The 16,487-nt window shown below is 41.9% G+C and overlaps 1 protein-coding gene across 2 annotated transcripts; it reads left to right on the plus strand.

The window, feature by feature from the left end:
* The first annotated feature begins 6,311 nt into the window (after window positions 1-6,311).
* On the plus strand, window positions 6,312-16,419 carry ggt7 (gamma-glutamyltransferase 7). 2 transcript variants are annotated; one of them, XM_019868491.1, is made up of 16 exons: window positions 6,312-6,898; window positions 7,672-7,938; window positions 8,066-8,292; window positions 8,394-8,545; window positions 8,639-8,756; window positions 8,838-8,905; window positions 10,921-10,994; window positions 11,075-11,268; window positions 12,975-13,062; window positions 13,156-13,283; window positions 13,894-13,982; window positions 14,068-14,220; window positions 14,331-14,445; window positions 14,763-14,900; window positions 15,033-15,132; window positions 15,380-16,419. In XM_019868491.1, exons 2-16 carry the CDS (start codon window positions 7,719-7,721, stop codon window positions 15,547-15,549), a joined length of 2,034 nt encoding a protein of 677 aa, XP_019724050.1. In that variant the 5' UTR covers window positions 6,312-6,898; window positions 7,672-7,718; the 3' UTR covers window positions 15,550-16,419. The 2 variants fall into 2 exon arrangements, with proteins under 2 accessions (XP_019724050.1, XP_019724051.1); XM_019868492.1 differs by lacking the exon at window positions 6,312-6,898 and adding an exon at window positions 7,006-7,269.
* Window positions 16,420-16,487: the final 68 nt, after the last annotated feature.

Here is a 16,487-nt window from a genome sequence, read left to right on the forward strand (position 1 = left end):
ACATAATTGGATTGAAATACAATAAAATGAAGTGCAAAAATGTATAAACCAAAAACAACACTTTCTTCAAGAAAAAAACTTGAACTGAGTAAAAACTCTTAGTATGTGATTGCACAGTATATTATAAGTAATATTCACTTCTTTGAGGCTGAGGCTGATACTCGGTGGTGTCTTAACTTTTCTACAAGTTCATCAATATTTGGGGTCAGGCTCTGAGCTGAGCAAATCCTCAACATTGAGTGAGGGTGTTCAGCAGTAAATCGACTTCTGTGTGATGTTTTGTTCAGCTTCATCAAAGAAAATAGTTGTTCACACACGTATGTGCTGCCAAACTTTCGACAACGTTTGAGCAGCCTGGATGCGCAGCGGGACCACTGTGTCGGGGAGGACACCGTCAAACTGCGCAGCACGCACTGCCGTATCTTTGCAGAAACACTGCAATTGTGTTTCTGCTAATGCTCACGTTTAAAAAGAGTTGCTTTTTTTCGGGGTAAACTTCGTCACAAACTTTAAGTATACCGTTTTTAATGAAATCCCCCTTCCCCCTCCATGTCCATGTTCTTGTTTGCGTGTTTCGTTTCATGATGTCGTCTCAGATTACACTATTTCAATCGCGCCACACTTTCTCCACACAGAAGACACACAGGTTTTCCAGCTACGTCCATGAATATGTTCTTCGACTCTCACCTTGTTTGAAACCCCCGGTTCTCAGTGTCCACCTTCCGTTTTGCCATTTTTGATGGGTATCTGAAAGCTAATGTCACTGTTATGGGAACGACTGCTAGATGAATAAATATTCAAAGAAAGCGGCCGACTGCTTGGCGCGTCACCGTTGCATTGTGAGAAATGTAGTTTTGGTGCGTGTAAAAGATCTGCGGGCTCTCGGCTTGCTGCGGTCCGCGGGCCGGTTCTAATAATAAATCAATATCATCCCAGGGGCCACTGAAAACATTCTCGCGGGCCGGATTTGGCCCGCGGGCCGGCACTTTGACATATGTGGTCTAGCAGCTTTTATTTTTGGCCTTTCTCGCTGTCCTTTCCTCGCTGGCCTCTCTGCTGCAGTATTAGCGGCTGTTTGCATATGATAAGCGTGTGTCATGGGTGGCAAACAAGATGAGATGTGTAGTGCTGTGTTGAGGGAGCATGTGACACAATTTTGGACACCCAGAGGAAAATGATTTGAATACTGACACAACATACAGTGGATATAAAATGTTTACACACCTCTTTTCGAATGCCAGGTTTTTGTGATGTAAAAAGAAAAAAATATGAGACCAAGGTAAATCATATCAAACCTTTTCTACATTTAATGGACCCAATAACTTGTACAACTCAATCAAATTTAAAACAAACTAAATTATTGTGGTTGTTCACACCCTCTTATAACTAGGGTGTGTTTGTGTTCAGAATGAGTCAGTCACATTCAAAACACATGTTAAGTAGGAGTTAGCACACAAGCTATGACCATTTTTAAGTGTGTTTTAATTTCACATGTTCTTGTAGGCTCAGCAGAAGCCTGAAGGTGTTTTGTATCATAAAACTTGGCATTTGAACAAAGGTGTGCAGACTATTTGTGTCAAATTTATCAAATTTATGATAGTCTGAGAATGTACCAGGCACATGAATGAGTTCTCGAACAATGCGCAGTGAAACAGGCTACACAAAGGTGAACATTTCGAAGCTTTATAGCTTTCCTAACTGGATTTTGCTTGAAGGTGATGTTTTGCAGAGCGAAACTCTGCACTGCTCTGGGCATAATGTTACAGTGTTTGTGAAGGTTATCCTCAACTGCCCTTTGTGGTCCTAAGATAACCCCTAAATACACATAACACTTAGCCAGCACAGACTCCACATGATCGCTTCCTGTCTTCCATCCAAATTACACAACTGAGCTGATATAAGGCATGTATGCCTCGTGCATAGTCCGGGAGATTCCCGCAGTTCATTTATCAGCCAGAAGGGGAGCAAAAGGAACGCGTTCAACGTCTCCCTCCTCTCCTTTCCTTCTTCATACTCTCAGAGCTCTCCCAAAAGCCCCCAAGCATCCTTTTGGTGTGTCCCTACAAGGCTCGAGCGAAAAGCGTCTGGAGGTGTTCTTGGCAAGGGGCAGCTTTGCTTATAAACATTTTTAAAGCGAGGACAGGCTGTGCAGAGGTGGAACGTAGCCTCAAATTGATGCTTCCCCTGGAACAGGGGTCGGCAGCCCAAAATGTTGAAAGAGCCATATTGGACCAAAAAAAAATAAACGAAAAATAAATGTGTCTGGAGTCGCAACAAATTAAAAGCCTCAGAAAGAAGGCAACACATGCTGTATGTATCTACCTGTATATTAGCTATATTAGCCTACTATCAAAATGACTAAGTTGGCTACGAATACACAATGAGCCTTACCGATTAAACGTTTTTTTTCCCTGCAGTGCAACCTGTAGAGCAGGGGGGCCCAACCTTTTCTGACCAAAGTTCTATTTTTCGATTAACCAGTCTCCCACGAACGACCCATGACCACACACGCACGCATACGCACGCACTTACACACTCATGCCATAATGAGCAACAGCCAGAACGGCGACCAAGATGAAAGAGGTACGGGACGCACTTTTGCAGTGTGTTAACTTTCGTAGCTGACGTGTACTGTTTTAAAAATGCTTCTCTCCGTCCTTCAGATTGCCATTCTTTGCCAGTTCCCTCGGTGAATTGGACATGAAATGCCGTTTCTTCTTACAACAGCCACCTGCCTGGCATCCCGCCCTGTTAATAGAAATGTGTCGCAGGCTATGACGCAAATCTTCGTTGACAGAAATGTTGAAATGTAATATTTATTCGACATATTTTAGCAGCATTGGAAATGTTAAGAATGGTTGTCCTCCTCCAGAAACCATATTCAAACAAAAATATATTTTCACTCCTCCATCTTTTTCCATTTGCAAACATTTTAAAAAGCTCCCGAGAGCCACTAGGCAGCGCTAAAGAGCCACATGCAGCTCCAGAGCCACGTGTTGCCGACCCCCGCCCTGGAGGATACTATGAAACTTCACAAGGGAGCTATTATAAATTCCCCAAGGGATGGTGACCTTTTGGATGATGAGAAAACATCACATTTTAGCCACTGTGGTCAAGATCTGAGAAATATTTTTGCTTTTGTTGTTCATTCAAACATATTTGCGAATACATTTATTTTTTCTTCCAGTAATAGTAAGTGGTTGAAGAGTGCCTGCCTTCTGCTCAGACTTGTCCCCCAGTGATATGTTGCACTGACCAAAGTATGACCTGCATGCTTAAAAAAGCACCAGGCAAGGTGAAGGTTCAAGTTGATGAAGGCAAACTCAGATACAAAGAAAAACACTCATCCTTAAATAAATGGAACTGGAACATGTTAATCATATACTTTGGACAGATACTCTGCTTATTTTGTTGATGGAAAATCCAGCATTCACTAATAATAAAAACAGGAGTCGCCAAGAAGGGTCAAAAGTGTTTTTGCTGTTGCTCGTTTGATGCGGCTGTGGTGGGCCAAAGGTAAATTTTATTTGTTTCACAGAGCAACTTGCAATGATAATTGGAAGCAGCATGTTACCTGTTTCGCCTTGCCCCTTTGTGAACGTCTGCGGTGAAGTGGAAACTATGCTTGTGTGGGTCCCTATCAAACAAAAGAGATGTTTTGCTTCTCCTAATACTTATACATGACACAGCTGGTTAAACACAGCAATCATCACAGACTTGGAACCGCCTCAGGTGGTGGTCCGGAGTACTCTTTGAGACTAGGGCACCCCCCTCCACTGCGCAGGTTTTCAGGTGCATATATAGCAAGATGTCATACACGGCCATTTCTCAGTAATTCAAAGCAACTCATGTTTCACATGCAGTAGCTCACTTTGCTCCGATGACGGATGCCTGCGTTTCAGTAGAGCTGGAGACCGTGGCACAAGAAACTGAAAAAGAAAGTGTTTTCCCAATCGAAAGGTCGCTTTGACAATCAGCCACTTGCAGATCTCCTCTGCGCATGCGTGAGAATGGGGGTGAAAAAACAGCTACCAAACAACAAGCGTTTTTTTATAACAGAACATTGGAGTGTGCCGAACTGTACACTTTCAAGCTTGCAGGCATTGTTTAAAAAGGCTTTGAACCTGATGTGACAAAACGACGGGTGCGCTTTGTGCCATGCTTAACTGCTCTAATGGAATTTGAAGTCTTGAACTTTGGTGTGAAATAAGAAAAAAAAAAACAACACACCATTGCAAAGCATTGGAAGCATCCGTTCATTCGTCACAATAAGCAGACAGAAAAAGATCCAGACGGACGAAAATGATTGATTCAAATTGTAAATTTCTTGAGCACGTTTATTCACGAGGCGGCATGGTGGTCAACTGGTTAGCACGTCCACTTCATAGTGCAGAGGTGCAGGGTTCAATTCGGGCTCCGGCCTTCCTGTGTGGAGTTTATATGTTCTCCCTGTGCATGGGTTTTCTCCCGGTACTCCAGTTGCCTCCCACATTCCGAAAACATGCATGGCAGACTGATTGAACAGTCAAAATTGTCCCTAGGTGTGAGTGCGAACGGAAATGGTTGTTTGTCTATGTGTACCTGCGATTCGCTGGCAACCAGTTGAGGGTGTACCCCGCCTACTTCCCGAAGACAGCTGGGATGGGCTCCAGCACCCCCCGTAACCCTAGTGAGGATCAAGCGGTTCGGAAGATGGAAAAAAAAAAAATCAGATTTTGTTATCTTGCAACAAAACCAGGATCGGGCACACTGGGCCACCCAAGGTATTCAAACAAAGTACTTTCATTAAAATCTGATGTTCCATTTCAAAATAAAAGGCCTCTGAAATATGCCAGTGTGACCTTTACACTTGATTTTTTTTAAAAATCATTAAAAATTCAGTTTTCGTTATCCCGCAACCAGTTTACTTCTAGTTCACTTTGGGCGTGTACCTTGAGTGGACTAGTGTGCCCTAGATATAGTCTGGTTCTTGAATTTTTAATTATTTTTACATTTCAGGTGTAAAGGTCAAAATGGAATATTTCACGGGCCTTTTATTTTGACATGCATCATCAGATCTGAATGAAAGAGTATTTTGTCTGGCTACCTAGGGTGCATGAAAACTCCACACAAGGAGACCGGAGCCGAAATGAAACCCTGCACGTCTGCACTGTGAGGTGGACGTGCTAACAAGTCGACCACCGGGCTGCCCTCATATTTAATTGTTTGTTTTTTTTGGTGTAAAAGTCAAAATTGCAGATTTCAGAGGCATTTTATTTTGAAATGCAACATCACACCTTCATGAGAGTATTTTCGTTAGACAGTTTCGAAAGAATGGACAGATTTAGATAGTATGGATGGCCTCGTGTGCCTTAGAAGTAGTCTGGTTGCAGGATAACAAAAACTGATTTTTTTTTTTTTCAGGTATAAAGGAAAAACTGCAGATTTCAGAGGTCATTTATTGTTGGGATTGTATGATTGCCTTTTACGACTGAGCCAGTAGAGGGCAATATAGCTCTACTTTTGTTTCACAGTGAGTGACGTGGTCGGCCCTATAAAAGGGAAACGCCTTTTCTTTTCGCCCCTCTCCACCTGTTCAATAAAACACGCCGATACATGGCTGATGAAAACACCTCGCTCAAATTGTCATTCTTGGATGTTAGGCAGAAGGATGCCAATCTGCACGCAGCTGTGAAGCGACTCTGCTAACATTTATTTTGAAATGTAACATAAAATCTTCATGAAAATAATGTGGTTGGATACCTTGGTTCCCTTGACCTGGTCTGGTTCCGGGATAACGAAAATTCATTTTTTTTGTATTTTTTTTAAATCAAGTGTAATTTTAGTCATTGATGCAGAGTTAACGAACTTTTGTTTCTATCTCAACTTCAGAACGCTTCAATGTGCTATTCTGAGACAGTTTTTATTCTCCTTGGGTGAACTCGTTGCCTGAACCCTAATAAATTATTTTATAACATTATTTTAATTACAACGGGCGGCCCGGTGTCAAGTGGTTGGCGCGTCGACCTCACAATACAGAAGTCGTGGGTTCGATCCCGGCTCCGGCTTTCCTGTTTGGAGTTTGCATGTTCTCCCCTTGCCTGTGTGGGTTTTTGTCGATTTAAAATAACGTTATTGGATCTGCTTCATTAAATTTAGCGGCATCGGTTGCTGTTTTGGCAATTTTTGCGGCTTAAATTATATTAAAACCGCGGTAAAGTAAAAACTCGGACTTCTAGGTGATAGCAGCTATTGCTCCACTGTTTGCATTAGTAGCAGCCCCTACTGATACATATTCGCAGAAAGTCGGTAAGTACGGCAAACCCCTTTGGACAAAATATGTAAGTGCCCTGAAAAAATCGATTGACGTTCCATATCTACAAACACTAATCTATAGAATAATTCCACATCTACACCTGAATATTATTCTTTTTTCCTGGCAAGGACACGGAAACTCCACCGAACCTCGCAATTTTTTCGCTATATTTGGTGAACTCCCTTTTGTGCGTTATGAGCTGCGGGCGAGCTGTCATTGATGGCTCAGCCGAAATGTCGAACAACGGAGTAAGAACACAAAAAAATAAGGTGGCTGGACAGAGCCCTTTGGAATGGGACACACACACTCGATTGGAACGGGGCACAAGGGTGAAAGTGTGGGTAGTGGAAATTTTTCGATTGAGCCATTGTGAGTCCATCATATGTACTTCCGTGGGCGGAGGAGGAGATTGAGGATATTTACGTCGACGACAACAGATGATGTAACTGGAGCAGGTGATCAGCTCACTGAGCTCACTCTACATCCAGGTTGCTGGCTGAACTTGTTTGGCCTCGGACCTGGACGACGTGTAACAATCGCGGTACTGTTTATACAACAGACGATGCTACGTTGAGGAGTACAGTACCTGTGGTGTGGTGGGAAGTAAGTGTGGTGATACTGTCCTGTCAAGTGACACCCTCTTTGTCATACGTTAGTGGAGACGCACGGGCTGTTATTCTAAGACCATATCGGCCAAGGTTGAAATATTCTTCCGACCTTGTTGTTCCGGTTGGGCATCCGCCACTGAACCACATTCCACCGTATCAAACGATCATGAGCAATTTTCGTGACTGAGAACGACACGGCCGCGACACAAGAACACGGAAAATAACCCCATTAGGAATATTTTCGATTTCCTCGTGATAGTTACGTTAAATCGAGTTTTCTGGTCTTATTTTCGGTCTCGTGAATTAATAGAATTTGCCCAAGCTTATTGCTAGCTTGTGCAATCAGCGCACGGAACATCCCGACAGGTAATGTTAGCAACTTAATACCACGGGTACATGTGTATGTGTTCTTCAAATCCTTATAATAACCGACTCTTGTGTTGAGATGGTGTTGTTGTTTAGCGATAGGCCTAGTATCGCCGAGTAGCCAATGTAAGGCAGTTCATATGGAATTGAATATAAGCAAATCTGCAAATGTAATGTTCTGCAGGTTCCTGTTTGCACAAAATGCACCATTATCAGAGCAACATACGTATTTCTCAGAAAAGATCATTAGAAGGTCAGACTCTTCACAGGCACCCAATTTGATGTAAATTCACCAAGTTAGCAACAGAGGGGAGCATTAAGCGTATTAACGACGTTCTTCATCCAGGACTCACCACAAACTCAGAAGCATGACTGTCTTGTCCTTTACATGTTATATTTAAGGAGAGGACAGGCTTGGTGTGTGACCCCCATGATCCAGAAGAGCAGCCATGCACAATCCATCACCTGAAGGAGTGGCAGAGTACCCTGACGGATTCGCGGTGGCTAAAGATGCCACTCCAGAGACAACGCTGGGCACTGCCTACTCTCCAGTGGACTACATGAGCATCACAAGCTTCCCCAGGCTGCCAGAGGAAGAAGTGATGCAGGGGGACATTGCCTACAAATCTCGTAAAGATGATGACAACGTCCTCGGCGAACAAGAGACAGGTCCGTAATATTGTGTCACATGGCATTTCCGAAAAAAAAAAAATCCTCGAAAGACTCTTTGCGTGTTGTATGCATGAGGAATTCAGAAAAGTAGTGGTAAAAATATTCTATATATTTTCCATTTCAGACCCAGACATATTTTTGAGGTCTGCTCGTCTTCAGCGTCTCCCGTCCTCAGCATCTGACCTGGCCTACCACGATACCGTGTCTTTGAGGGAGACAACCAAAGACCCTTTTACACAAGATTGTGCTTGCCAGCGGGATGGACTGAGTGTCATCATAACAGCCTGTCTCACCTTTGCCACAGGGGTCACCATTGCTCTCATCATTCAGATCTACTTTGGAGACCCCCAGGTGGGAGTGGGCATTAGCATGTTACAACAGGGGTGATTTGCTGAAATATTTCTGGCCTGATGAGTGAAGCTACACACATACTGCCTGCTTTTTCTTGCTAGGTCTTTCACCAAGGAGCGGTGGTGACAGATGTGGCTCGGTGTACATCCCTCGGGTTTGAGGTTTTGGGGAAGCAGGGGTCCAGCGTTGATGCTGCCATCACTGCTGCCCTCTGTTTGGGCATTGTACATCCTCACACCTCTGGTTTAGGAGGGTGAGTTGTCCCAGGAAAAATCCCGTATACATTGGGGAAACATTTTTATTACATTTGCCTGTATTTACCGATATGTCTATTTGATGTCCTCAGGGGTGGAGTTATGTTGGTGCATGATATCCGAAAAAATGAGACAAGGGTCATTGACTTCAGAGAAACAGCGCCGGCTGCCATTCGGGACGGGTTACTCCAAACAAACCTTGATCTCAATGTGAGGCATTTTATCCCATGTAGCTGTTAAGCAACTCATGCTTTTAGGATTTTCAAATTGCATGATTTATGTGCCTTTCAGCCCGGTCTGCTTGTTGGAGTACCAGGAATGCTCAAAGGGATGCATCATGCACACCAACTTTATGGCAGGTGTGTAATAATACATTTTAGCCTTTCAATTCCAGTGGTACACTGGCACCACAACTTCGACGTTCTTCTCCATAATGTATTCCTTCCACTCATGGCCTCGGGTCTTCATTTACTGAACTATGAAGAGGCAGAACCAGAAATTATGTTATTATTTATTATAGAGATCAAAGAGCCCAACCACACTAATTGTACTTGTTTCATCGCCGTCTCATATGAAAGATGCAAGGAAGGTCAACTTAACAAGCAGAAAGTACTAAAACAAACCACAAGGAATGGCATCTAATAATGTCAGCCCAGCGAAATAGATGGACCCTTATGCTGCGGTCAGACCGAATGCGAGTTGATTGTTTCTCGTGTTGCATTTCCAAATACTATAGTCAATGCAGTTGACGAGGTCGCACACGAAAGCATGCCAGGTGGGGCACATTAAGTAATTTGAAGCAAAAATTTGTTTCTTTGCCCATTTTGCCAGGGTTTGCAAATGTGAACTTTTTTTCTCGTCACGGACAACTTGTTGAGAATGTACTTAGTACGTCATATGCGGCAGCACACGCACAAACAGGCACGCACAGCTTGGTGAAATAAAACAATGTAGGACACTATCATTACGGTCTCTGGGACCAAGAGGTAGACAACACAGCCAGCTTACAATAGCAACTGGGATAGAGCCAAAAAGAAGCAGGTTTGGAAAATGGAAAGCGAGAAAAGTTGTGATCGGGTGAGTGTATTGAGTTGTTTACTGGTGTTCAAATGTCAACCAAGATAGCATTTAACAACCAAAGTAAACCAACCACCTGTCACCAGATCACCCAGTGATGTTTAAACTTTATTTACTTATTCATTTATTTATTTTAATTCAGTTGAAGAAAGATGAACTCCTCCTATTCCCCACTTGAAGTGACCCCCATGTAGTTCCCCGGTGAACAAACCCATGCAAGACAAGCGGGGCATTGTGATATTTCGTGTTTGGTCTGAATTTAGCATCACAATTTGGCTCGATCATCCTCAATACAACTTGCATGATTTGACTTGATTGCAGCAGTCTCCAGTTTGCATGCGAGTACCAAATTATTTCCATCCATTACGTTTCCATCTCATCTTTGACCTAGACTCAATATTTGTAGTCCTAGGCTGCTCAACTGGCTCTGTGTTCAATTAGTTCTTGTATGTGTTTTGAATTGCTGAAGTGCAGAGAAACGACTGGAGGCACTACCAATTAGAATAGGGTCAGTCCATGTGAATTCACACAAATCTCCAGAGCCTCCCCAATGACATCTCTTCAGTTTGCCTGATGTTTTTTCTATTGGTGCCAATATGATGTCAAATGAAAGAATCCGTAGCTTGAGCCTCCTAGCCCAAACGGTTTTCAGGTTATGGCCTGTCAAAGTTTGAGCGCCAAATATAATGACAACACAAAACATTTCCACAATATGGACCCCCAAAATGTCCTAAAAAGGTATTTGAGTCACATTAAAAATAGCGATTCTTAAAGAGTTAATATCACTAAAAATACTACACCCGTGCTGTTTTTAAGTGCAGGTTCTGACAGACAGGGTCAGAATACAGAGATGTAGCAATGTACTGGTCTTTACCTACCTCAAAATAAGAGGTGAGGGCCTCCAAATATGGCCCAAAATTTATTGTGCAATACCTAGATCCCCAAAATGGGCGTGGCACTCAAACTTTGACAGGCCATAACCTGAAAACCGTTTGGGCTCGGAGATTTAAACTTCGGGTTCATTCATTTGACATCTTAAGGCACCAATAAAAAATTAATCAAGCAAATTGAAGTGATATCACTGCGGAGGGTGTATGACTTGACATGGAATGACCCAGTAACTAATGCAATTTTGATAAGCCAAAAATAAATAGTTCATGAAAACCCATATAGCTACCTTGCTGAACTGCTATCCTATTCCAAGGGCCCGTTTGCAAAAGGAGTACAAATGACAAATCATGATTCGTTTCAAAGCCTTTCCCAACTAAGCCAGTATTTCATGTCATAAATTTGCCAGAATACCGTGGAAGAACGTGGTTTCCATGGCAGCAGATGTGGCCAGAAATGGATTTAATGTCACTCATGAGTTTGGTAGGTAATATTAATGTGACTTGTAGGTCACTTGGAGGAAATGAGATTTGATGATTTCTGCCATCTTTTCATGTCCCTAGCTGAAGCTCTTGCAAATGTTAAGGACCAGAACGTCTCGGATGCATTTCGGGATCTCTTCTTACCTAATGGCCAGGCACCTGTCTCTGGGTTATCGAGCAGACGACTGGATTTGGCCAGAATCTTGGATGCTATTGCAGTTAAAGGGATATCAGAGTTCTACAGTGGAAACCTGACACAGGAAATTGCTTCTACGGTAAAGAATTAATTCTTCACACGCTCACTGAGCACTCATACTGCCCGAACATATCATTCCTAAAATAATGGCATATGTCATTTTTCATTATTTTCAGAAAACACAAAAATACTAATTAGATTATTTTTATTAAACATTTTATTTTCAGGGGAACAATTGAATGATCTGTGGATGTTGCTGATTTTTAACTGAGGTGGCCAACATCCTGAGATGTTGAAGGCAAATAATTATTTTTTGTTAAAATATGACTAGGAGGGGGACAATATTTTAAAACAAATACTTTAAAATATATTAACGTATTTAATTTATTAAAATGACATTTTGAGGGACAAATGTCTGATAATACACACTATTTCAAAAGTACCAATTAAATCTACTCTAAAACAATACATTGGTTTCTTCAGGGGTAACTCAAACCATTAGTATTTCAAATCAACTTTCCACTTTCCATGATCGGCAATGCCTTCGATATGTTTAAGCTTCCGCAAAAAACAACAGTGTAATGTTATGTGTTTTTTAATAAGGGAAATACCACTACACAGTACTAGTGTTGTGCATCTCTCCACATTCGATACAATTCTCCATACATATGGGGTACAACACGATTCAAAGATGTAAAGATTTTAAAATGTGAATGATTCATTTCAGTGCAATTACGATTCGATTTGATATGGCACGGCTGTAGCTTTTGTCATGTTTGTTAATATGCGACAACTTGTAAAAGTGTTCCACAGCCCAAACTATCCAAGTTGATTAAATTCAAAGAAACCACCAGTCATCAGCAATGTCAAACTGCTTTATATCTGGTGTACATCTGTAAGAAAACACGATTCGCTATGTATCTCGACACACGGGGTCCTACACAATTCAAGGATACGATTTTGAAATGTCACGATTTGATTTGGGTTGTCAAATCGAAAACAGATTTTCTGATTCAAATTTTTTTATTTCATCCATACGCTTTAAAATATTTTTACTTGATAAAAATACAGTAAGAACAGTTTGTGAGTCATGATTAATTTATTGCGGCTCCTGGTCAAAATTCATGATGACTTGGCCATCGGGTGGCAGTACAATACAGTTATGCAGACAAATTAATTTTACGCCTCTACTTTAAGTAAATCCATAATCTGGAGGAATATTTGCTGTTTTCTGAGTCTTTTTACACTGTTGCTGCACTGGTTGTGTTCAAGAATCCCTTCCTTAAAACCTTATATGACCGCCACACAGAAGCTATTTGTTCGCCCCTCTATAGTGGTAACCATATTATGTTTGCATTAGGCTAGTGGACTTAAAGACAAATTATGTGGGTGTTTTAAATACCCAATGTATAATTCTCAGTTTTCCGTTTAGTTTGGCAGTAAATCTAACTGAGAGCGGAAGACTCTTTTTTTGAAGAATTAGTCACAAAGCCAACATGCTGCTTGATGTGAAGTGAGCTCTGTTGAGTTAGCTACCACCCTACATCACTCGTATCTCAAGTTATTGCTCACAACTCAAAGCAAAAAAAAATAAAAATTGGACAGACGACAGTTCTATGTCAAAAAGGTCACTTGTATTTCAAGGCACGGTTGAAGTTTGAGATGAGCTGAATTGTAACAATGGTAATTTTAGGGTTTAGTATGGACTGAACAAGATTGAATTCAGTGACCTGACTCCTAAATGGCCTTGACTCTTGCGTTTCTCTGTTGTCCTCATTTGTATAGGTGCAAGCAAGCGGTGGGGTGCTCACAGAAGATGACTTTGGTAACTACAGCACAGTCCTAGAGCAGCCAGCACACATCAACTATCAAGGTGAGTACCAGTTTCATTCTCCATTTTCTTCCTTTATTTTTGCAACAAAAAATGCAACTGACATATTGTTTTTTATTGTGGATGTCTTTGAAGGCCACCATGTTATGGTGACTCCGGCACCCCATGCCGGTATTGGCCTAATCACAGCCCTCAACATCCTCGAAGGTTACAACATTACCAACCAGGTGCCCAGGAGCAGCACGTATCACTGGACTGCAGAGGTAGTGTTGACCCTTTCACTAAATCTTATTTAAAGTACAGTACAGTGGAACCTTGCTGACAAATTGGTGGATGTCCATTAGAGCCGATTGACGGTTGAATTTCCGTATTTTTTTCTGAATGATTGTAAAGTAATACAAAGGTTTATCCATTGAGTCCATAGATAAGAGCTTGACAAAAAAGAAGCTGAATGGCGTACTGAAGATATCATGTTCGACATACGTGCATGTACCAAATGATGAAAACTCGCTTCAGCCAACAATAGTTGATGCTAAGCTAATGTTGTCAGCCATGTTTTCCTTTACCTTTAATGGGACAGTTGCCCCTTTTGACATGGCTGCCACATATGTCCATATTTTGCCCTTGATGGGAAAGATGCCACCACCTAGGTACGTGAGCCTACCTTGGTCTACTGTGTCGCTGTGACAACAGCGTCACAACCAGGAAACACGTGGACCAATCTCTATCTGCGATTGAGCCACTCGCACTGTAGCCAGTTGGGGCAAAGAGATTTTGACAGCTGCTGAACAAAGGGGCGTTTTGAGTGGACTTGACACTATTTTCAATCCGAGGTTCCACTGTACAATAATTGATCTATTGTTTTGTTTTCAGTCAGTGAAAATAGCTTTGGCCCTGGCAAGTGGCCTAGGCGACCCCATGTTTGACACTTCAGTCTCAGAGACAGTCAGCAAGATGTTGAGGTACACGATGCATTGCTCTCTTCTGTATTCAAATGTGGTTTCTGTCAGGCTCGTTCATAGAGACCTTCCCTGTCCAATCTCTAAGCAAAGCACAGGGGTCCTTGCTCCGCCAAATGATCAACGACTCTCAGGCCTTCCCAGTCAGCCATTACACACCCTCGTTTAGTTTGGAGGATGGTGCTGCAGCTGCCCAGGTCATGATTATGGGCCCGGATGACCACATAGTCTCAGTTGTAAGGTATGCTTTCATGCAACTCTGGTTTGTTTGTTTGTTTATTTCGTTTTTATTTCTTTTTGGTATGACTGAACTGAAGAGCAAATAATTTCATACCATATTTTGATTTTTAGTTCCCTAAATAAACCGTTTGGCAGTCGGATAGTGACTCCTTCAGGGATCCTTTTGAACAGCCAAATAAAGGCCTTCTCTTGGCCAAATAAAACCCACAATTCCAGACCTAACCCTGTAAGTAAGCCTTATTAGTCCTGCCTTGGGATACGAATTTAATTTGTTCCGTGCCCACACTCGTATTGCAAATAATTTCTCAGTGAAATTAATGGAAATGTCGTTAATGCGTTCCGGCACAACATGCTTGACATGTAGCTTACTCGGTCATCATAGAATAAAAGTTTGAGTTCTCAAGTCAAAGCAAAAAAAATGTCTGAAGGATGGCCTGCATCTAAAAAATTAAATGGGATCGTCGTATCTCAAGGCAGCACTCTATTTTATAATGTTGGATGTCGATTTCTTGTCCCCTTCTGAAACATGGTTGATGTCATTAGCATAACAGCCTCCAGCCTGGGAAGCGGCCATTGTCCTTCCTGATGCCCACTGTAGTGAGGCCATCCAATGGGGTGTGTGGTACATACATTGCGGTTGGATCCTCCAACGGAGCGAAAGCTCTGAGTGGCATCACGCAGGTGATTATCTTCCATAACAAGTCTGAATTTTGACAATGAGTGGGTGGTATTTTACACGTGGGAGGATGGAGATGTATATATTTGTATGTTCATGCCTTTATTGATGGAATGATGTTTACTTATCTGTCACAGGTGCTGCTAAATGTTTTGTCCTCACGCAAAAACATGAGTGACAGTTTAGCGTATGGTAGATTCCACCCACAGCTGGAGCCAGACACGCTGCTGGTGGACTGTAAGTTTTTTTTCTACTCCTTCGTAAGCACATTCTGTGGATTCTCTTTGACAAAACTCTGCACAATGCATTTTGTAATTTTTTTTTTATGTCAATTTCCATTTCAGCTGCAGTTACCACTGTTGACTGTTGCATTTAAAGTATATTTTAGAACCTGTTCATTTGTATAATCGATTCTTAAACTTGTTATTAAATGTTATAATATTGATGATTGCATCCAAGTCCAATGCCCCATTCTCTCTTACAGCTGAATTTCTAGATGAAGATGTTGAGCTGCTGCTGGCCAAAGGCCACAAGGTTGAGAGGATAGATGTTTTGTCATTGGTGGAGGGCACCCGGAGAACAAATGACCTTATCGTTGGAGTGACGGACCCCCGTAGTGCTGATGCCTCAGCCCTTGCAATGTCCAGGACTTAGCCATTGTCCACAAACACTGATGCTTATTAATTTTGGACACCAAATAAATGGAATGATAATGGACTATTGTGGGTGAAATCAAGCCACACGAATGTGCAGTTTGAGATGAATTTGCAGCTGTTGCTTGGATAGATCATTTTAACTCAGTAGTCCAAGAGATCGTTGTTGGCCTGCTTATCACAATTTAATATAATCTGTTCTTCTCCAAACAATGCATTACCAATGTCTGCCAAGCACATACTACGTAGAAAATTTTATTTATCTGTTCCGATTCAGGCAGTCATGATCATTTACAGTTAAACACCTGACTACGGACAATAAATGTGAAATGAGACATGTAAAGTTTTGCAAACGGGATTCTTTGAAACTGCCTGGGCTTCTGCGCACATACAACATTGTTGCTGTACAAGACCCCCCACCCCTTGCCTGGTACCTTTCCAAAAGTGTCTACCTCCCTGTAATGCAATTGAAGCCGATATTAAGAATCAGAATCATCTTTCTTGACCAAGTACTGTATGTTTCAAACACAAATGAATTAGTTTCTGGTATCTGTAGCCACTCCACTAGTCCAGCAAACAAGCCAATATAACACAATAGACATTTAGGACATGAGCATATACTGTCAGTAGAGAGTCATTGAGCAATGTTAGGGTACCATTAGTGCTGTTAAATTGACAACTGTGCAAATGATACTGAGTTGTTAAGCATTTTAAAGTAAACAGTCATGCATAAGTCTGATTCAATAACAGTTGTGCATATGGTGCAAAGATTTCTCAAGCACTTAATATGTGTTAATACTGATCAACAAGTCAACATACAAGCCAAGTAGTTCAAAAATGTTGCACCAGAGGATAGCCACGCCAAATCAAATGGAACTGAACACTTTGGTAGATGTTGTTTGACCTACTTGCAAGTTAGCCCCCAAAAGTGTCATTCAC

The sequence above is a fragment of the Hippocampus comes genome, unplaced genomic scaffold (assembly GCF_001891065.2).
Source record: "Hippocampus comes isolate QL1 unplaced genomic scaffold, H_comes_QL1_v1.1 scaffold41, whole genome shotgun sequence".
In the NCBI taxonomy this organism is placed as follows: Eukaryota; Metazoa; Chordata; class Actinopteri; order Syngnathiformes; family Syngnathidae; genus Hippocampus; species Hippocampus comes.

What these genes read in the sequence shown, in the direction of transcription:
- ggt7 (XM_019868491.1), top strand. Translation starts at nt 7,719, where the DNA reads ATGCACAATCCATCACCTGAAGGAGTGGCAGAGTACCCTGACGGATTC. An exon ending in CACACCTCTGGTTTAGGAGG is followed by an intron (nt 8,546 to 8,638) that starts GTGAGTTGTCCC and finishes TGATGTCCTCAG; the next exon opens with GGGTGGAGTTATGTTGGTGC. An exon ending in AAACAAACCTTGATCTCAAT is followed by an intron (nt 8,757 to 8,837) that starts GTGAGGCATTTT and finishes TGTGCCTTTCAG; the next exon opens with CCCGGTCTGCTTGTTGGAGT.